Consider the following 22,588-nt stretch of genomic DNA (forward strand, 5'->3'; position numbering starts at 1 on the left):
TCGAGAGATGCTTCTTCCAGTTTGGGGTGCGTGGAGCCCGTGAGAGGCCACAGACACAGCTGGGACGGGTTGGCCTGCAGCTTTCAGGGCTCTGAGGTCCAGCCCCAGCAGCCACCCCCATGCCTCGCCCCTCACACAGGAGGGCTGGGGACCAGCGCTAGGAACACAAACCCCATCATGACATGGACCGCGGCTCCCGTGGAGGCACTCTCGGTAAACCTGGCCTGTGTCTCGTTAGCATGACTTTCCTGCATCCCTGTCTCTCTCTTGTTTGCCGCTGGCGTCAGCTGCCAAGGCCCAGGCTCCTCCAGCGAGGGCTGTGGAGCCTGATGAGATCTGGGGACACGCCTTCAGGAGCAAGAGCAGGAGGGGTGCTGCTGAGGAGAGAGGCCGCCCCCGACCTCCCCTGGGCGGGTGACCATCGGGATCAACAGCGGCAGGCAGACGCCCTCACCCCCGCCTGCAGCCTCCGGCTCGGCCGCCTCTAACACACGACAGATGGGCGCTGGGCTTCAAAGGGACAGAATGGAGAGGCGGGACGGGGAGTCCCGGCTGGCTCCCGGGCAAGGGTATTGAATGCAGCCCCCTGGGACAGGATGGGGGGCCACTGCCTGTCTCTGCCCCTCCCCTCCGCTCCCCTCCTTTCAGCCAGCTCTGGCCCTCGGCTTCTCCAAGCCGGCCAGCCCGGCTGCCGTCCGGAAAAGCCACCTGCTACCGGCGCACGTGAGCAGGCGGAGGCCGGCCAGAGCCAGGTGGGTCGCGGGGGCAGCTGCAGCCTGGGGGATGGGGGTCCAGACAGCCCCCGGCCATCATCCCCACCTGCGCTTGGGGTCAGCCCCCACCTCCTGCACCTCAGGCTGAGCCTGCGTCCTCCACTTCTCATCCTCCGTTCACACTCTGGGTTGTTGGCTTTTGGTGACTCTGGGTTTTGTGGGAGCATCAAGAAAACTCACTCGTGATGTTTACCTATAACCCCACCCTGGCCGCTTCCCAGGCACCAGACGTGGGGGGACCCTACCTACCCTGCCAGACGCTGGCCCATCCTGGATCCAGGATGGTGAATGGACCACGGGAGGCCTTTGGAGCGAGGCCCGCCCCAGGCCCCAGGCAGTGAACACTCAGCCAGGCCTCTGGGCCTGCTTTCTTTAAGTTTTATCCCAGCAAAGCTTCCTGAGACCCAGCGGGTGGGGTGAGGCAGGACTCCCCTCCCGCACTGAGGAAGCAACTGCTCAGAAAACTCAGCTTCTGACTCAGTTCAGAAGCGCAGAGCGGGGAGCCTGTGTCTACCTGCAAAGCGGAGGCGGTCTGCCCTCGTGCAGTCAACCCATCAGCTTGGGCAACAGCTGGGGAGGGTGTTTGAGGCCAGGACGGGCATTTGGCCCCATTCCCGTGAGACGTCCTGGAGTTCCTGTCCACCCTCCGTGACCCGGAGAGCAGGCCCCGCAGGCCCCTGAACTGGGAGGGACCCTGAGCATCCCGTCAGGGGAGGAGGTGAAGGCAGGGGCCAGCACACCCCTTAGGGTGTGAAAGAGCACTTCGAAGCCCTCCCCAGCCTCCCCCAGGGAAACAGGGGGCTGGGGGCAGAGAGGGTGCGGGGGCCCGGGGGGGCTGCTGAGTGAAGGAGACAGAGAAACGCGCTGTGATGAGGCTGTCTTGCCTTCTCTCAACTGAGATGAGACTCATAGGCAAAACCAGCGCTTTCGAGGGAGCCGCTCTGTGGCACTGAGTGCGTTTGCGATGTGAGACACTTACCGTCTCTACTTGATTCCCAACCACTTTCATCCCCCAGCAACGACACCCACCCCCTGCCCATTAAGCAATCACACCCTACCCGCTTTCTCCCGACCTCCTGGCAGCTACCGACTTCTGTGCTGTCTCTGCGTTCACCTCTTCTGGGGTGTTTCATACCCATGGCTCCACTCTGATGGGAAGAGGGAGAAAGGGGGCCCCCGGCACGCTCCGCCCAAAGCCCCTGCCTACTGGAAAGACCCCAGGCCTGCTTAGAGGAAACTGGCTGGTCACCCAAGCCCCTGGGTGGGGCTTCCTCCACCTGGCTCTCCCGAGCTCCGGGCTTGGTCTCCACGAGGCAACTGACGTGGGGCCCCTGGGCGTCTCTTCTGTTAAGTGGGAGGTTGAAGGGGTGGGTCCCGATGACTCCTGTACCCCCACCTTCCGCCGTGAGGTCTAGAGGAGAGAAACTTCGTGTAACAGAGGCAAGGCTGGATCAGAGATCCAGTGCATGCACGCTAAGTCGCTTCCATCGTGTCCGACTCTTTGTGACCCCATGGACCGTAGCCTGCCAGGCTCCTCTGTCCATGGGATTCTCCAGGCAAGAGTACTGGAGTGGGTTGCCCTGCCTGCCTCCCGGGGATCTTCCTGACCCAGGGATCGAAGCCACGTATCTTATGTCTCCTACATTGGCAGGTGGGTTATTTACCACTAGCACCACCTGGGATTCAGAGTCTCTTTCTGAAAGAGGAGGAAAGAGACAGATGGATGGCACCTACTCTTGGTCCAGCAGGGGCAGCGAGGACTCGGTCCCTGCCAGGCTGGTGGTGGAGGGGGGTGCTTCCTGCTGATGACCAGGGCCTTAGAAGGAGCCCAGGGAAATGCTCAGGGCTGCCCGGGGTCTATTTCCCTCCCACTGGGCGCGACACCCAGGCAGTGGCAGCAGGCAGGACGCTGGCACGTGTGCCCGTGCAGGTGACTGGGGAGGGGCCACGTGCTCAGCAGGCAGGCGCGTGCAGGCCCCCGTGTATCATCCAGCTTGTAAATTGCTCGGGGCCTGTAACTGCTGAAAGGGCCATCGAGCCGCGTGGTGTTATTATTTATGATGAAGTGCGGAGGTGCCTGCCAGGGGCTGGAATGGGCTGCACGCTGCACGGGACGGACGGCAAATTGAACTCCAATTTTCTGCTCCGCAGTCTTTGTTACGCGCCACAAAACGCCGGTGCGCCGGGGTCAGCAGCCTGATGAATGCGTGCTCTTCCCGGTGGCGGCTCCATCTCCCAGCCTCTGCGCGGAGGCAGGCTCAGCTTTGCTTTTCCCTCCCCCTCCCGGCCCCGCCGCAGACTCCTTCCCTGGTATCCAGGCGCGGCGCTGACCTCGGAGGCTTCACAGGAGGGCAGGCAGCCATGGGTTCGAAACCTGGCTCTGAAGCTTGGATCACAGGTCTCCTCTGATGAGAGTCATAAAAGGGGCAGGAAGCGTAAGCCCCCCCACCCCCGCCCCCCACCACAGGTGGCCGTGAGGGTTAAATGAGAAAAGACAGGGAGCTCAGCGAGCGTTAGGCTTGCCACAAACACGTCCTCTTCTCTTCCCTTTTCCCAAGGCTGAGCTGCCTCCAGCCCCAGCCTGATCCCAGGGAAGGCGAGGCGGGGAGAAAGCACCAGTGCAAGTGCCCATGTGGGAGCAGGGAGGCCAGCTGCCCGGCCCAGCCTCTCCTCTGGGTCAGTCCTGATGCTAAGTCAGACACCCCTTCCTCAGGCCCAGTGCTCCATCTTCCCTGAGGTCATGGCCTTTTTCAAGGGCAGGAAGCAGGCAGAAAGGGGGATCACCCTTGGGAGATGTGCCGTGTGAAGCTTAGGACCACTGTCCACTGCTCCCAGGACACCCAGCCCTTCTGCACCCTGCGTCTGGTGGAGGGGTCGCTGGCTGTGGTAGACACGGCTTCCACCGGCTGTGAGCTCCCAGAAGCATCTCCATGCCGCCTAGCCCTTGTTCTCGGCTTCCCCAGGCCTGTGGGAGGTGGGCGTTTCTCCATCATCCGAGCATACGGGAGCAGGTCAGAGTGGCACCCACTCGATGGAGAGAGCTCACCTGAGAGGGGACCTTAAAGAGAAGCAGCTGGAGGAGTGACCGATGCCAGGGGGGACAAGTGTCTTTGGGGCCTGGCCAGGCAGCTGACCCCTAAACCTGAGTTTTGGCAAGCCCCTCATCCCCACCCTGAGCTGCGGGGTTGTCTTAAGTTCCAGCTGTGAAGCTGCAGAATTGCTGCAAGTGAGTCACCTCAGGGTCACCAGGGGGAAGACAAGCGTCCTCCACGTGGCATCACGGAGCTTCTTGGGAGGGATTCCAGGAGTTAGGGAGAATTTTATTCTCACCATTTTTATAGCTCTAATGAATCTGAATACCCTGAAATGATAATAGCACCGTTAGATAAAAGCATTCTAATCAATGGTATAAGTTTAATCTTTGAACCCTGCAGCTGAAATGTATGGCAGGGCTCCCTACCCCTCCGTTAATTGCAGAATAAACCCATCGGAAATGAGAACCATCTTTTTTCCATGCAAGGCTGGGAGTGCTCCTGTGTTATTTACCTGTGTGGTTCCACGGGAGGCCCCCCAACTGTGAGATAGGTTTGCAGAGGTTACACCAAGTAATAATAGGAGCTCCCCTTGTATGGGCTCTTCGTGCAGGTGCTGGCCGAATGCCTTACCCCTCTCCATAGGCTATGGGGTAGGCACCGCTATTATCCCCTTTTTCCATTGTAGACTCTGAGATGCGGAAGGGTTACAGAGAGACATCCAGGGTCCCGTAGCTGGAGAGTAGTCAAGCCAGGGGGCTTCCCAAGTGCCTCAGTGGTAAAGAACCCACCTGCCAATGCCGAAGACACATGTTTGATCCCTGGGTCGGGAAGATTCCCCTGGAGGAGGAAATGGCAACCCGCTCCAGTATTCTTGCCTGGAGAATTCCATGGACAGAGGAACCTAGTGGGCTTCAGTCCATGGGGTCGCAAAGAGCCCGACATGACTGAGGGACTGAACAACGACAAGCTGAGCCAGGACTCAGATCCAGGTAACCCCACGCCAGGGGCCCGGCTTGTAACCCACTGTCCAGAACGTGCAGAGTGGGAAGAACATAGAAGATTATCAGCTCTCAAGAGGGAAGTGGCCTGGCCAAGTTCAACCGCAAGTTCCCGTGTCTGGTTTTTTTTTTTTTTTTTTTTTTTTCCATGGCTCTGGGGCCTCCTGAAGGCCAGACTCACCGCCCAGCTCTGGGGCCCGGGAGGTGAAGGGTCCCATCCGCAATCTTCCCGTGGAAGACACACGAGCCTGGGCGTCATCACACGTGCACCCCTGTCTGTGTCTTACCTGCTGTAAGGGACGTAACCCCAGACGTCTGGGGGCCCTGGCACTGAACGTCAGGAAGAAAGTTACGAAGCCCATCTCTTTGAGCCCTGAAGAGGGAGCAGGCAGGAGGGAGACTCTCTGGCTGATGTACAGTGGGCCGGCCAGCTGGGGAGATGGAGGCGGGGTGCTTGGGACACATAAACCCCCGCTTTCCCCAGGCTGGGCCCCTCGCCCGGCTCACCACTCCCCAGGGCCGTGTCGAGGCTCGGCTGCCCTGGCTGCCCTGGTGGCTGGGCCCCTCCTTAATCAGATTAGATGTGTATTCAAACAAATTGATGATCCGTTCCATTAGATGCTTTTTGAACACGCTTTTCTGAGCGAGAAATCCATTCGGCTGCAGCTGTGGAGGCCGAGGTATAATTGACTGCCGCGCCTTCCCAGGCCCCCAACGTCAGGAGGTGCCCGGTTTCCTGAAGGTCACCGGTGAGGATTAGATTAAGGAGGGCGAGGGCCTTCTTTCCTGGCTAATGAAGCATTTGGCATGCAGGCAGCACCGGGCTGAGCTGGGCCAGGCATCTGCTAGGAGACAGGAAAGGGGCATAAATTAGCATCTCATTTGTGGGTGAAGCAGGGAGGGGAAGGGGAGCTGGAGGGGAGAGACCAAGGGGCTGGGGGGGCAGGAGCAGGCAGGCGTGTCAGGCACGGGGTGTGAGAAGAACAGCTGGGGAGCCTGGCATCCCCTGTCTGCCTGCTAGCATCTGCCTGCTGCCTGTGTACCCCGAACATTTCTAGGGGGGCCGGGCTCAAACAGACTTCTGCATGGCGCCCTTCAGGGCCCCCAGCTCCCTGCTCCTGAGCCCCAGCCCTGGCAGCTCCCAGGCTCAGCACGTCCCTGACCTGGGTTTCAGAGGAAAAGGCATCGCAGGCATGGTGCAGAAGCTCCAGCTGCTCCTACCCCGGTCCCAAACCTTTGCTCAGGGCCTAACAAGCCATCCCGAAGCCAGACTTGGCTCTTGAGCCAGTTTGAAGGGAGCTGAATTCTAAAAGCTCAGACTTGGGACATTCAGGAGACAATGGGCTCTGTAAGAGGGTACCACCAAGTCAGGGGAAAATGGGTGGGACTGTGATATTACAGCTGGACCCCATTTCCCCATCTCCTCCTCCTCCTGTGATCACCTCCAGGGGCCTGAAGAGCAAGAAGGAGCATCCATAGGGGTCAAGCACTGTGTTCTGAACTTGACATAGGTTGGCTCACTTAGTTCTCCCAGGAGCCTCTGGGGCAGAGGTTGGAATCTCTTGCATGAACAGACCAGTAAGGCTGGGGAGGTTACTGTGCTCAAGGTCACACTTTACTTGGCGAAAAAAGGGCATTTAAACTCAGTTTCTTGTCTTCCACTGGGACCTTCAAGCCAGCCCCCTGGGAAAGGGTGCGCTTGGGGGCTTGGGTGTCGAGCAGAGCTGTGAGATGGGGACCCCAGGTCTGCCTTTCCTTCCCAAGAAGCCCTCAGGACACCAGCCCCTGCCTCATTTTACTTGACCCCTCCCACCCACATCTGTTCATCTTCTGGACCCTTTGAAGTCTTATCCCCAGGCTTCCCTGCCTACACCACACTAGCCAAGCCCACCATAATGCTCACCCCTAGGTGGACCGCTCTTCCCTGGACGATCGTGGCCTATTATCCTTCCAGAATCCTCTGGACCATGCCTGGCCAGCCCATCTGGTTCACCCTCACCCCCAATCTAGGCCTGAGCCACGACATTGAAAGCAAGCCAGTGTAGCCCCTGCTTGTGACTTCCAATCCCTCCGAGAGGCCACCATCCCTCACTTAGCCCCTGTGAGGCCACAGGTCGGGGTGTGAAGAGTGGGACAGCTCATAGGGAGGCCCCATGTCACCTACAGAAAGATTCCAAACTGTGAAGCCTGCCAGATCTGGGTTTACGTCTATGTGGCTAGGTCGTATGAACGAGTAAGTTTCATCTGTAAATTGGGAACAAAGGTAGCACTGGCTTGAGAAGTCCCTGTGACTCTTAACTGAAGCGATGGACGTAAAGCACTTCATGTGTGGGGAGTTCGCGCGATCGTGTGAAATCGAGGCAGCAGGAATAGAAGTGTGGGGAGAGGAGGGTGGAGAGGGGCCTGCTGGGGGCCGCCGCTGCCTCTGACCTGCGCTCCAGCCAGATCCAGGGTGGGGACCAGTTAGGAGGCCACGAAGGTCAATCCAGGACGAAGATCAATCCAGGACCACGGAGGTCAATCCAGGACCACAGAGGTCAGTCTAACCTAGTGCAGAGGCTAGGGGGTGGTGAGGCGAGAAGTTTGCAGGAATCCCAACCTGCACCCTGTCCCCAGCTTTCCAGAGAAGTCGAGATGGCTGAGTAGCAGAGGCTGTGGGGTCTTTCAGAACTGGGGAGGGGGTGGTCCAGGCTTGGTGCCCCATGAAGCGGGCTCTGGAGGGCACACAGACATCTTTTGGCCAATCAGCAGCATTAGTGGTGAGTGGAGGTCCTCACCCTGGCTGGCACTCCCAGCCGGCGGGGGTCTGGCTCCAGGCGAGGTGGGCTTCCCAGGGCTGAGCTGGCTGGGAGGTCAGATCCCAGGAGACGTGGGGGTAGGCTCCAGAGAAATATGGCCTTATTGCGCTAGGGGCTGAAGGGAGGGGAGAGGTTAAAGCTGCGGTAAGCATCTGTGTGGGACCATTCCGCCTGGCGCTGGCAGTGGAAGAATGACGGTGGGGGTGTTTAGTGGGAATTCAGAGGAGCAGGCGGCCAGGGGCCCAGGACTAAGGCCGCTTGCTCACCTCTGTTGGTGGCTCTTCCTTGAGAAGAAGCTTAGGCTCTGGTGATCAGGGACCCGCCTCCCCGCCCCAAGCCGTTCCACACCCTTGAGTCCCCAGCACACGGAAGACCCGTCCTCTCCTGCATGACCAGCTGGGCTGCCCGTGACCGCACATCCTCTCCACTCGCAAACGTGTTTGCGTCTATGTGCATACATCTGATTGTGAATGAATGCCAAGTGAAAGTCGCTCAGTCGTATCTGACTCTTCGTGACACCATGGACTATACAGTCTGTGGGATTCTCCAGGCCAGAATAGTGGAGTGGGTAGCCCTTCCCTTCTCCAGGGGATCTTCCCAACCCAGGGATCAAACCGAGGTCTCCCGAATTGCAGGCAGATTCTTTACCAGCTGATTATAAATAAATAATCCATACCTATAGGGCACAGTGGGGCTTCCCTGGTAGCTCAGCGGTAAAGAGCCTGCCTGCCGGGAAAGAGAGACTCGGGGATGTGAGGGCGATCTGGTTGCGACGTCCGTCACCCCCATTGATCACCAGGGTGACTCGGCTGACCTGGCTGGCTAGGCCCGTGTCCCCTTCCTGCCTCACCGCCCTACATGCGTCCCTCTGAAGCTGCACACTTGGTCAAAGAGGACAGCCATCCCTGACAGAGGAGGACCCATCTTTGGTCAAGCATATGAGTAGCTGTGCTCTCTGTTAGAATCTCCAAGCCTGCTCTCGAAAAAGAGACGCAGCAAGGTTCTACCCCCAGGTCAGGAAGATCCCCTGGAGGAGGAAATGGCAACCCACCCTAGTATTCTTGCCTGGGAAGTCCCATGGACAGAGGAGCCTGGAGGGCTACAGTCCATAGGGTTGCAAAAAGTTGGACATGACTTAGCGACTAAACAGCAACAGCTTAAAACACTTTCTAAAAGTGACGAAAAGACACAGAATAAAAGTGTGGGCCTCTCCCTCCCAGCCCCAGTCCCCCAGTTCTCCTCCCTAAAGCGTCACTAAGCCCAGTGTCTTACGTGACCCTCTAGAAGAAGCCTGTGCCTGTACAAGCAAATCTATTTTTATCCTTGAAGAAAAAAAGTGTGCCCAAGTGATAGCCAATTACACACCCCATTCTACACCTTGCTGTTTTTACTTAACAGTAGGTCTCAGGATTTGTTCCAGAGCCTTTCGGTGCAGAGAATTCTACTGTTTGGAGGTGCAATCATTTCTTTAACCAGCGCCCTCTTGACAGACATTCAGGTCATTTCCAAGCTTTCGCTATTACAAAATACAGTGTCCCGTGCAAAGCTGTCACTTGTGTGTGTGTGTGTGTGTGTGTGTGTGTGTGTGTGTGTGTGTGAAGGAGAAATTCCTCAAAGAGTTGGTGGATGGAGGGGTGCATTTTTAGTTTTGATGGAATTGCCAAGCTGTGTGCATGAGGCCTGGATCTCCTCAGGCTGGCCAGCCCCGGGGTTTTATCGTGTTTTCAAATCTTGGCCAAAGTGATAGGGAAAAAAAGTATCCTATTGAGTTTGCCTTGCCTTTCTCTTATCGCAAAGTTCAGCATCTTTGTGTTTCCAAGTTATTTGTAATTCTTCTCTGTGAACGGTTCATATCTTTTGCCCATTTTTCTGTTGGTTTGTTCATCTTTTTCTTATTGATTTATGAGAATATTTTTTATATCAGGAAAATGAGCTCTTTGTCCATGATAGAAGTTGCAAATATTTTCCCCCAGTTTGTCATTTGTTGCTTTTTGTTTATGGGTTGTTTTTTTTTTTCTATCCATGCAAGATTTTTATAGAGTTGAAGGTATCAATCTGTTTTTATGACTTTCTGGAGTTTGTGTAGTACTTAGAAAGTACTTGGCAAATTCTTTGTTTTGCTGAGATTGTGTATTTTTTAAGCCCCTGTGATTTTTCCTAGTTCTTTTAGAATTTCATTTGTTTTTGTTTAAAACATTGATCCATCTAGCATTTATTTTGTGGTAAAGTGTGAGGAGTAGATTCAGCTTGATTTTTTTCCCTCAAATGGCATCCTGGTTGCTTTAAGACCATTTGTTGAATAATTGATCTATTCCCCACTGACCTGAAATTCTACTTTAAGCCTCTCTTAAATATCCCATATATACTGGGGTGTATTTCTAGACTCTGGTTCATCGCTTCATCAGTCCATTTGAAAAAGAACACACTGCTTTAATGACTGCAGCTTTATTGATACAGTTTGGTATGTGTGCTAACCTCTTCCACTTGCCGTTCTTTTTCAGAATTTCCTTGTCTATTCTTTTGTGGTTTTCTTCAGTGTGAATTTTTGAATCATTTTGTCTAGTTTAAGAAATCTTCCAGGTGTATGTTTTCAAAGTGAGGAAGAGTTGACGAGAATGACATCTGTGGAACGTTGATTCTGTCGACCCTTCTCCACTCTCCATTACCCCTTCCCCACTGAGAGTGTGGCTAGCAGGGCTGTTGTGTACAGTAGTCCAAGTTGTGTACTGCACAATCCCAGAACTAAGGTTAAGAGGCTACTGGCCCCTGCTAAGAGTGTATGAGCTCTCCCCCACCTCAGGGGATCTGCCCCCCTGCCTATATGATCAAGAGCAGTAATAACTGCTTCTCCCATAGCACACACCAGTCACTTGCCTTTCCTAAGCACTTTATGTTTTTTAATTAAAGCCTCACAACAAACATATCCCCAGTTTACAGCTAAGGACACTGAAATGCAGAAAGTCAAAGTCATTTGCCCAAGGTCAATGATCTGTGTTACCCACCAGTGCGGCCACGACGCAGAAATCTTTTCCTGCACATAAGTGCGTGTGCGCGCGCACACACATACACACACACACAGATACACATGCAATCAGAGAGTCATCCAGACACACACGTGAACACACAGACACACACACGTGAACACACAGACACACACACGTGAACACACAGACACACACACTCAGACACACAGATACACATGCAATCAGAGAGTCATCCAGACACACACATGAACACACAGACACAGACACGTGAATACATACATACATACAAAGATGCATACAGACGCATGCTCAAAGACAGAGAGACACACACGTGAACACACAGACACACACGCGTGAACACATACACACATACAAAGATGCATACAGACGCATGCTCAAAGACATACAGAGAGACACACACGTGAACACACAGACACACACGCGTGAACACATACACACATACAAAGATGCATACAGACGCATGCTCAAAGACATACAGAGACACACACACACACACTCAGACACACAGATATACATGCAGAGAGTCATCCAGACACACATGTGGACACACAGACACATACACGTAAACACACAGACACACACATGTGAATACATACATACACACAAAGATGCATACAGATGCATGCTCAAAGACATACAGACACACACACACACACACACACACACACACACACACACACGCTGTTCCCACCAGCATCCTTTCCCCATCAGTCTTTCCTGCCACAGCTCACACACTCCCAGCCCCCCTGCCTTGGGGCAGGGCCGGCCCATCTAGGAAACAGGCTGGCAGGACTCACTGCCACGCCTGCTCTCAGCTCTGCGTGGGCCTCCCTCCCAAATCCCTGTATCCCGATGTGAGTCCCGACATGAGGGCCCTTTCATCTTCGGGAAAAGGAGGTGTGGCCACATCTCAGGGTCTTGGGGCAGGGAGCCTTGGCCTCAGCCAGGAGGCCTTGTTGGGATCGCTTGGAATGAGGGAAGACGCTCTGATCTGGGTACCCAGCAGGTTCTCAGGAAAGGCTAACGCCCCACCTCCCCTCTTCCCTCAAGTCATTATCTCCAGCAGCCTCTGGAATCAGCCCATCCAAGCAGAAGCCATTTGACTCCAGACTGGCGCCCCTAGGAGAGCCTGAGGAATGCATTGGCGACTGCGGATGTGGGGGGCACATGACCCGCGAGCCGGGTGGCAGAGGCCTGGTGTGTGGGTGCCGGGCGCGTGTGCCCGTGTGCGTGTGCAAACATACCCGCCGCCCACCCCCCACCACCACCACCACCGACTCCTCTGGCTCTGAGTCAGCCCACCTCCAAGGGATCTGATCTTTGGGGGCTGGGAGCGTTATTGTTTTAAAACAAATGAGGGATGACAGGAGCTAACAGAGGGTTTTTAAGAACGCGATTCAAAGGGCTCTTGAAAGCTGCTGGAGAATATGAATGCGCCTTTGAAGTGCGAATGTGCCCATTTGTTAAACTGAGAGGAGCCGGCTGCCTCCGAGGGTGGGGGATCGTTTTTCTTGGCAAATGAGGGCCTGCCTGCCTCTCTGCCCTTCGCCAGCTCCAGAGATGCTTGAGGACCCCAGAAATGAGGGACCGGGGGTGGCAGACACCCCCTCAGGACACACTCTAGGAGAGGCGCCGCCTCGGCGTCTTTAAGGCAGCGTGCTCACATGACCGTTGTTACGCGTGATGGGCAGACGTGCCAGTGAGCAGCGTCAGCTCCGGGCTGGGAACACGGGCACCCGGGGAGAGAGGCCGAGGGCAGGGTGGTCCAGGGTGCGCCCCTTGCACGTCTGCACCTGCCCTCCAGCCGCCATCGGACCACCCCTGGCCTGCCCTCCAGTGGCCCCCACAGGGAGGGTCTGTAGCAGGGTTGGGGTTCCAGGAAGACTCCCCACAGTCTCTAGTGAAGATGGAGAGACCTTGGGGTTGGGTGGGAATCTCTGCAGCCAGCTGGTGGACCTGGGCCCCAAGCCGACATTCGGCTTGTCCTGAGTTGTCCGTCTGTGCATAAGCTCAGACTGAGGCTTTGTCACAAATGCGTAAACTTATCTGAAACCCAAGGATGCCCAACCCTGGTTAAATCTGAGGGTGAGAGGATAGAGTGGAAATCCAGGCCACCAAGCCCCACTGATCCTCCAAAGATTCCACCTGGGATGCAGGAGGGGCCCTGCTTCCCCAGCCCCTGCACACACCCCGACCCGGCCTGCCAGGCCACAGCTGGGTTCACTCCCTTCCACCCTTGAGTCACTGCCTCCCGACCCCAGACAAGTGCCCCTTTCTCTTCTCTGGCTGGTCCCATATCTGAGGCCTGAAGAATAACGCCTAGTGTTTTTCACTGTCTGGGCTCCTAGTAGGTCGTTAACTCTCAGACCAAAGTCTGTCTGGAACCTCAGCCAGCGCTGAGGGTGATGGAACCTCCTTCCCTGCCAGGAACACCAGCTCTCTGATGTTGGAAAAGAAATGAACGTTTGCAGAACATTTACTCTGGGCCAGGCACAGACCTAGAATTTTCACAATTGTTATCTCATTTAACAATGGGCTTCCCGGGTGGCTCAGGCGGCGAAGAATCTGCCTGCAATGCAATGCTCAATCCCTGGGTCAGGAAGATCCCCTGAAGAAGGGCATGGCAACCCACTCCAGTATTCTTGCCTGGAGAATTCCACGGACAGAGGAGTCTGGTGGGCTACAGTCCTTGGAGTCGCAAGGAGCTGGACACAACTGAGTGACTAACACTATCCCATTTAACTCTTAAGATATCCCAGTGGCTGTTTCTCTTCCTGTGTCTCCTGATGGAGAAACTGAGACTCAGAGAGGTGAATGCATGTCCACAGCCAGGCAGCTGAGCACAGACAGGGTGTGGTGCCGGGACCCCTCTCCCACAAGGCTTGGAGGTGCCCAGTGCCGGATTTGCCAGCAGCTTTCTGGCTTTGTGCACCGCGCACCCTTCGGGCAGGGTGATGGGTGGAAAGTGCTTGGATTTGGGTCTGGCAAGCTCAGAGGGTAAAGTGTCTCCCTCCAATGTGGGAGACCCAGGTTCAGTCCCTGTGTCGGGAAGATCTCCTGGAGAAGGAAACAGCTCCCCACTCCAGTATTCTTGCCTGGAAAATCCCATGGACCGCGGAGCCTGGTGGGCTACAGTCCATGGGGTGGCAAAGAGTCGGACACGCCTGAGCGACTTCTCTTTCACTTTTCACTTTCAGGCCTGGACCTGACTCGCCCTGGTTGCAGCTCAGGGCTGCGGGGTCCCCGGGCCGTACCCCTGAGAGCAGGTGATCAGAGCCCCCACACAGAGTGTGCTCGCTGGATGAGCTGGTGAACAGTGCTTCCTGGAGCTCGCTTCCTCCATCTCTCAGACGCAAAGGCGTCGAGTCCGCGTGTGGGTGCCTTAAACCCATCTTCCTCTCCATTTCACCCTCATGCTCAAGTGCAGGGTTGAGTGCTCAGCCTGCAGGGCTGGCTGCTTGCCTTCCAGCTGTGTGACCCCCGGCGGGTTTCCAACCCCTCTCTGAAAGGTGGATTTTGATCCTGTCTGGCTGTGAGCTAGATCCGTGAGAGGATGTTAAAGCCCCTGGAACAACCCAGAACCTAGTAGTGCTTTGGTCCCTGTGTTGTTTCCAGTGCGGGCCCCTCCCCCAGCCCAGCCCCTCCCCTAAAACACGGGTCTGCTCAAGGGTGGGCGTGGCGGCCCTCTCCCCCTTGCTGCGTCTCCCAGTTCTTTTGTCAACCCCTTCATCTACTTCACTTCTGCCCCTTTTCCAACTGGCCGGAAGACAGAAAGCCTCTGTTTCCACCCAAAGCTTTTGGTCTAAGTGGTCCCCTGAAGCCTGGGGTCCTGCGTGCCCTGTCTGTGTCAAGGGGAGCTGCGGGGGGCTCGTGCTTGGCTGGGCTGGGCCCAGGGGCTTCTGGGAGGAGGCTGGCGGGGAGAACCCGCTCTGCCTACGAGCCCTGACCTGAGTTCCGGCCCTTCCCGGGCACAGGACCTTCGCCCGTTCCCCGCTGCGCCTGCCCGGTCTGCAGAGGACGGGCTCCAGGTGAGTGGCTGCAGGCAGGTGAGAAGTGGTAACCAGCGCCTCGGTGTCTCTGTTCCCCGCAGATGACGTGCCCCCCTATTTCAAGACGGAGCCGGCGCGGACGCAGGTGCATCTGGAGGGCAACCGCCTAGTGCTCACGTGCATGGCCGAGGGCAGCTGGCCGCTGGAGTTCAAGTGGCTGCACAACAATCGGGAGCTGACCAGGTTCTCCCTGGAGTACAGGCAAGCGCGCCGCCCCGTCCCTCCCGGCTGCCAGGGTCCTGCCGTGTCCTGCAGTGGTACCTGAAGGGGGAGCGGGCTGGGATGGCAGTTCAGGGACGCTCTGGGCCAGGGCTACAGGGGGGCTGGGATGGCGGAAGTTGCAGGAGGTTGGGCGGGGGGAAGTCAAGGCAGCCTTGCCCTGGGGTGAGAAGAATCTGCCGGCTAAGCCAGCAGAGGATGACTGGAAGGTGGGCTGGGGGCGCTGCCCCATAGGGTAGTCCAGGCAGCCTTGGACGGGGCAGAGGAGCTCAATGCCAGCGTGAGCTGTGACCAGATCCCCACACGCTCCCTACTGAGAAGATGCTGCTGTCTCAGGGAAGCTGTTGGAGGGGCCTGAGTCCAACAGAGAGCTGTGGCATGTGACTACCCGGGATCCATAAGTGATGGATAGATTCTGTTCGGGAGGGAAATTCAGGGGGAACACGGAAGTGGGGCGCCATGGGCGTTTGGACTCATCTCCGCTTCCTGCTATGGCCCTGCATGGTGCTGTGGGCTGGCCGGGCCCGCTTCCCCAGGACACGGCAAGTGGGAAGAAAGGGGAGCACATAGAGAGAGAGAGGCTCAGGTCTCAGTGAGGGCAGGTGGAAGAGTGAGCGTGAGGCAGCCACCCCCGAAGCCAGACGGCCTCCAGCCTCTCTCACCCAGCCTCTCTCCCGGCTCTCCCCCATTCCTGCTCCTGTCCCCCCATCCTGCCCAGTTTGATTGGCTCCCGACCCTGTGCCTGGTACTTAATCCCTAGGCCTGATGTGCATAATTGGTTTTGTTGGGGAAACAAGATTGTCTTGCCCTGGGGATGTTGACACAGATCACAGATAGGAAGGCAAATGAGAGGAGGGGGATTTAATTGCTTGAGGATCTGTCCTTCCCAGGAAACCGTCCTTTTCTTCTTGAAGCCAGGAAGCCAGCGTTTGGGGTGACCCTGGTGCCCAGGTTCCCTCTACCCCAACACTGGTCTGGATGGGCTTGGTGGTGATGCCAAAAACTCGGCCGCTGTACACAGGTGCCAGTTTGAATTTCAGAGACAGAGTTTTGAGTGAAGTAGAAAAGAATAGCGTTATTGTTTTGCCAGGCAAATGGGGACATCAGTTCAGCTCAGTTCAGTCGCTCAGTCGTGTCCAGTTCTTTGCGACCCCATGAATCGCAGCACACCAGGCCTCCCTGTCCATCACCAACTCCCGGAGTTCACTCAGATTCACGTCCATCCAGTCAGTGATGCCATCCAGCCATCTCATCCTCTGTTGTCCCCTTCTCCTCCTGCTCCCAATCCCTCCCAGCATCAGAGTCTTTTCCAATGAGTCAACTCTTCGCATGAGGTGGCCAAAGTACTGGAGCTTCAGCTTTAGCATCATTCCTTCCAAAGAAATCCCAGGGTTGATCTCCTTCAGAATGCACTGGTTGGATCTCCTTGCAGTCCAAGGGACTCTCAAGAGTCTTCTCCAACACCATAGTGCAAAAGCATCAATTCTTCGGCACTCAGCCTTCTTCACAGTCCAACACTCACATCCATACATGACTACTGGAAAACCATAGCCTTGACTAGATGGACCTTAGTCAGCAAAGTAATGTCTCTGCTTTTGAATATGCTATCTAGGTTGGTCATAACTTTTCTTCCAAGGAGTAAGCATCTTTTAATTTCATGGCTGCAGTCACCATCTGCAGTGATTTTGGAGCCCCCAAAAATAAAGTCTGACACTGTTTCCACTGTTTCCCCATCGATTTCCCATGAACTGATGGGATCGGATGCCATGATCTTCTTTTTCTGAATGTTGAGCTTTAAGCCAACTTTTTCATTCTCCTCTTTCACTCTGGTCAAGAGGCTTTTTAGTTCCTCTTCACTTTCTGCCATAAGGGTGGTGTCTTCTGCATATCTGAGGTTATTGATATTTCTCCCGGCAATCTTGATTCCAGCTTGTGTTTCTTCCAGTCCAGCGTTTCTCATGATGTACTCTGCATATAAGTTAAATAAGCAGGGTGACAATATACTGCCTTGATGCACTCCTTTTCCTGTTTGGAACCAGTCTGTTGTTCCATGTTCAGTTCTAACTGTTGCTTCCTGACCTGTATACAGATTTCTCAAGAGGTAGGTCAGGTGGTCTGGTATTCCCATCTCTTTCAGAATTTTCCACAATTTATTGTGATCCACACAGTCAAAGGCCTTGGCATAGTCAAGAAAGCAGAAATAGATGTATTCCTGGAACTCTCTTGCTTTTTCCATGATCCAGCAGATGTTGGCAATTTGATCTCTGGTTCCTCTGCCTTTTCTAAAACCAGCTTGAACATCAGGAAGTTCACACTTCACATATTGCTGAAGCCTGGCTTGGAGAATTTTGAACATTACTAGCATGTGAGATGAGTGCAATCGTGTGGTAGTTTGAGCATTCTTTGGCATTGCCTTTCTTTGGGATTGGAATGAAAACTGACCTCTTCCAGTCCTGTGGCCACTGCTGAGTTTTCCAAATTCGCTGGCATATTGAGTGCAGCACTTTCACAGCATCATCTTTTAGGATTTGAAATAGCTCAGCTGCAATGCCATCACCTCCACTAGCTTTGTTCATAGTGATGCTTTCCAAGGCCCACTTGACTTCACATTCCAGGATGTCTGGCTGTAGATGAGTGATCACACCACTGTGATTATCTGGGTCATGAAGATCTTTTTTGTACAGTTCTTCCGTGTATTCTTGCCACCTCTTCTAATATCTTCTGCTTCTGTTAGGTCCATACCATTTCTGTCCTTTATCGAGCCCATCTTTGCATGAAATGTTCCCTTGGTATCTCTAATTTTCTTGAAGAGATCTCTAGTCTTTCCCATTCTGTTGTTTTCCTCTATTTCTTTGCATTGATCACTGAGGAAGGCTTTCTTATCTCTTCTTGCTATTCTTTGGAACTCTGCATTCAGATGCTTATATCTTTCCTTTTCTCCTTTGCTTTCTGCCTCTCTTCTTTTCACAGCTATTTATAAGGCCTCCCCAGACAGCCATTTTGCTTTTTTGCATTTCTTTTCCATGGGGATGGTCTTGATCCCTGACTCCTGTACAATGTCACGAACCTCATTCCATAGTTCATCAGGGGACATAGCAGGCTCAAAAACTGTGTGTCCCAACCCAGGAGGATTTGGGGAGTTCTATAGCAGTGGTTCGATCCCTGGGTCAGGAAGATGCCCTGGAGAAGGAAATGGTAACCCACTCCAGTATTCTTACCTGGAGAATCCCATGGACAGTGAAGCCTGGTGGGCTACAGTCCACGGGGTCGAAAAAAGTCGGACACGACTGAGCTTCACTTACTCACTTACTCACTTACTTATAGCAGTGGTTCAAGGGTGGGGTTGCTGATCAGATTAGGAGGTGCACTCCCTTAATCTGGCTTTAGGTGGTCTCCTGATGAGTTTCTGTGGTTCTTGAGGTTATCAAGCTGTGACCTTCCCTCTGAAATGAAGAATGCTTCATTAAATACTTCATCTTCCTTTTATTGGGACTTTTCCTTCTGTAAGTGGGCTTTCCAGGTAGCTCAGTGGTAAAGAATCCACCTGCAATGCCGGAGACCTGGGTTCGATCCCTGGGTTGGGGAGATCCCCTGGAGAAGGATATAGCAACCCACTCCAGTATTCTTGCCTGGACTTTGTGTGTGTTTGTCATTCAGTCGAGTCCGACTATTTGGACTGTTTGACCCCATGGACTGTAGCCCTCCAGGCTCCTCTGTCCATGGAATTCTCCAGGCAAGAATACTGGAGTGGGTTTTCATTCCCTTCTCCAGGGGATCTTCCTGATCCAGGGATCAAACCCAGGCCTCCTGCATTGCAGGCAGGTTCTTTACCATCTGAGCCACAGGGGAGGCCAACACTACCGCTTTAATTCTGTAAAGAGTTCAAAGATATTGTTCTGTGCCTCGAGGTGGAGCCAGGACCCCACCCCAAGCGTCCACTGTTGCTTCTTGTCCACACCTCCCCTGTCTCTGCAACCCCTCCCTTCCCTGATTAGCAACTCTGGACCTCAGGGAAGGTCATGGAGGCAGAAGGCTGTTTCCTGCACAGAAGAAAACAGTCACATAAGAAGACTTTGGTGCCCAGGAGCCCCACAAGCTCCTGCTGGGTTTCACTGGGAGTGGCCACTTTGGCAAATGAGAGAGCAGGAGGGGCCAGGGCAGGAGGACCACCCTCCCCTCTGTGGGTGGTGAGAGGCCTGGGCCTGGATGAAGGAGGCCCTCCACGTCTGGCCACTCTGGGCTTTGGTTCTCCAGGGAGCCACAAAGAGACCAGAGGGGCCTCCCTGAGCCGTCCCTGTGATGGTTTTCAGTCGGGGTCCCAGAACCATGCCTAAAAGCTCTGTGGCACCCTGGGCAGTTTTAACAGTTTCCATGATGAGCCCCTGGAGCCTCTTGGATGGTGGACGTGCTTGAGTGGGCACCCCCAGAGCACGCCGATGGCATACCACACTCTCAGTGGTGTCTTTGCCCTGGATTTCCGCTGGCAGGGAGCCGGAGGCAGGACCCAGGAGGAGGAGAGTTGATTCCTTATCTGGTTCTTCTGGTGCCTGAAACTGCGAGGACAAGGGGGTGGGTGTTACACAGAAGCACATCCTGGCTCTTCAGGTTCAGATTCGCCCAGTGATGGAAAGAGCTTTCTTTGGACCCCGTCAGCCCCCTGACCCTGGAAGCATCCGGATTGTTGTCAGGGTACAGGTGTTGTTGATGATGGTGATGATGATAATAATCATTGGCAACCAAAAAAGAATTTATTTCACGGCTGATGTCATGATAGGCTCTCTGAGAGTATCTCCTTTAATCCTGTCAGCAGTCCTATGGGTAGGTTCCATTGTTTCTCCCCCATTCTACAGATGAGCAAACTGAGGCTTAAACAGTCCACGCAAGGTCAAGTTACTGAGTTGGGCTTCAGATATAAGTCAGATGACCACAGGGCTTGAATTCTTTACCACCACCCACGCTGCCTCTTATTGAAGAAAGATTGTTGCCATCGCCTCCTCCATGTATATATATCCTAAGCATCTTTCTGCTAACCGTACCCTGCAAGTTCTAGAGAACAAAGATGCATTTCAGAGCTTGGCTGGATGGGAGTTATTCAGGGGGACATAAATGAACTTCCATTCGAGGAGCTCAGTCTCTTGCCTCCTCACCCCTAGGAAGGCTTTTTATGCCCAGGACAGCCTTCTTTTCTGCCTTTGTCCAAACTGTCCTGTCTCCTCCGCTTAGAATACTGTCCCTTTCAGAACCTTCTTGCTGTTTCCTCCAGGGTCCCAGCTCTTTGGGAAAGCCTTTCCGGATAGAATACCTGTGTGCTCTCGGTAAATCTCTCAAACACAACGTGCGTGCGTGCGCGCGTGCACACACACACACACATTCATTTCTGCCTCTCTCTGCCCTTCGTTTCTGTCCCTAATACATCTCCACATACTCTGCCTTCTAATTATTTACATAAGACCATGCAAGTAAACCGCAGAATGAAGGAAGAGCTTCAGGTGCCTTGGCAGTTCCTGGAGTCTCAGGACTTATTAATAGAACCAAGAACTAGATACTGCCAGGGCCTCTGGGCTCAGGGCTGCTCAGCTGTGCCTGCCTCTGGATTCAGACTTTATTCTCACGCAGTGAGACGTTGAGAAGTCCAAGAATCCTAGGCTTACAGCCACATGATCTGAGTAGAAGGAACTTCCCTGTACGAAGAGATCCATGTAGAAAGACCCAGGGAAGGATTCTTATTGGTCCAGCCTGGATCTGCCCCTACCAATCCCCGTGGGGCACCAGCACGGAGAGCTGTGATTGGCCAGGTCGCATCGCAAGTCTGCTCCCAGTCCCGGGACTTTGCGCAGCAGCTCCACCCCCTAGAGCCCAGCGGTGGAAGTGAAAATGAGAACTCTGAGCAGAAGAAAGGAAAAGGCTGTTGGGCAGACGGACAGAAGCTCCCCCACCAGTCCCTTCGCCGCCTCCGCCCCTGGGGAGGGCAGGGTGCTTTTTCCTTCCTTCCTTCTTTGCTTTTTAATTTTGCAAATTTCCAAATATTGGAAAAACTATGATGGTACCATTAACACTTGCATACCTTTTTACCATTCGTTAGTTGTTAATATTTTGTATCACTTGCACTCTCTCTTGCTCTTTCTGTGTACACATATATGCATTCATGAATTATTTAAGAATTAGTTGGGACTTCCCAGGTAGCCTAGTGCCTAAGGCTCCGTGGTCCCAATGCAGAGGGCTCTGGTTCCATCCCTGGTCAGGGAACTAGAGCCCACATGCACAATTAAGACCTGGTACAGCCGAATACATAAGAATAAATAATTTTTTAAAAAAGAAATTAGTTGCCGATATTATGTCAGTTCACCCCTAAGTAAAATTTCCCAAGAAGAAGGCGTTTTCCTACAGAACTACCACACAATTTTCACGCTCAGGAAATTGCACATTGATATTAATATAATATTACTATCTGACACACAGTCCATATTCAGATTTCTCCATGGGTCCCAATTATACCTGTGTGGACATTTTTATTATTGTTATTTAATACAGGATCTAATCAAGGACCACGCACTGGGTTTAGTTGTTATGACTCTTTAGACTCCACAACTATTCCTCATTTTTCTTTCCTGTCTTTCCCAGCGTTGACATTTTTGAGAGTTCAGCCAGTTTTGCAAAATGTCCTCCAGTGTGGATTTGTCCAGTTATATCCTCATAATTACGTTCATCTTTTTGGCAGGGATATTCTCTAGATGTTCATCCTTTTCAACACTTCACACCTACATGCACCTGATGTCAGCTTGTCCCATTATCGGCGACGGTAGGTTTTTTCAACTGGTCAAGATGACATTCACAGATTTCTCCCTTGTGAGGGTATCGATGTAATTTCTCCCTTTTGGATGATAACTGGAGACTGTGTGAATATTCTTCTCCCCAGGAATCTCCCAGCCAGTGGTTTGACATCCATTGATGAGTCTCACCTGAATCAATTATTACCAAGATAGTTGTGATTAGCACCTTTTCCATCCTTTCTTGTATTAGTTAGCGTTATTTCATGAAAGAGACCTTTCCTTTCTCACCCCCTTTAAAATAGTGTAACACCTATATGTACTCATGGATAATCTTTCATCTGTGTTTTAATCCATTCCCATCATTATTCGTTTGGACATTCATAGTCACCCAGAGTTGGCCAGCGGAGCTTCTTCAACCCGGCTCTGGAGTGCTTTTGACCTGTCCCCATTGGATTTCTAGCACTTTCTTGCTTTCTGGCTCAACTGAAGATTCTGATTTCCCCTTGGGAATAAATGCATACTAAAAACCCCGTCGTGTAAGAGATCAGTCAGCTTCTCACCATGATTCTCTGACCACTGCTTTCTGCTGAGGCCTTCCTGTCTCTTGCAAACCCCAGGTTTTGAGTTGGGTGATAATATCCAATTTTCAGGCAGAAAGATGGCTGAATTTACTCAGCAAGTTGAGAGAAAATAAAACTGGGAGCGACGTTGTAAATTTAACTGTTTCCCATTCCGTGTTCAAAGGAAGGAGTTAGCATGCACATCCAGTCTCCGAGGATCTTTATTCTCAGTGGGCTCTGTCCCAGAATGAGCCAGGGATGTGTGGAGTGTGTGTGTGGGTGGGGGGGGGGGGGACAGAGAGAAAGAGAGAGACAGCCACACGGAGGAAAGCCCCGGCCTCTTTCTGAGCGCCAGGAACTCTGCAAGGTTTGTGGGTCTAA

General features: G+C 53.6%; 1 protein-coding gene across 3 annotated transcripts in view; it reads left to right on the plus strand.

The window, feature by feature from the left end:
• The window catches only part of SDK2 (sidekick cell adhesion molecule 2), a 273,344-nt gene that overhangs the window by 109,451 nt on the left and 141,305 nt on the right, over positions 1-22,588 (plus strand). For all 3 annotated transcript variants that reach the window (XM_027974022.2, XM_042256446.1, XM_060395037.1), the window contains exon 2: positions 14,700-14,859. In XM_027974022.2, the coding sequence (XP_027829823.1) occupies positions 14,700-14,859 (160 nt within the window). The remainder of the gene's footprint in view (positions 1-14,699; positions 14,860-22,588) is intronic.

This window comes from Ovis aries, chromosome 11, assembly GCF_016772045.2.
Source record: "Ovis aries strain OAR_USU_Benz2616 breed Rambouillet chromosome 11, ARS-UI_Ramb_v3.0, whole genome shotgun sequence".
Taxonomy (NCBI): Eukaryota; Metazoa; Chordata; class Mammalia; order Artiodactyla; family Bovidae; genus Ovis; species Ovis aries.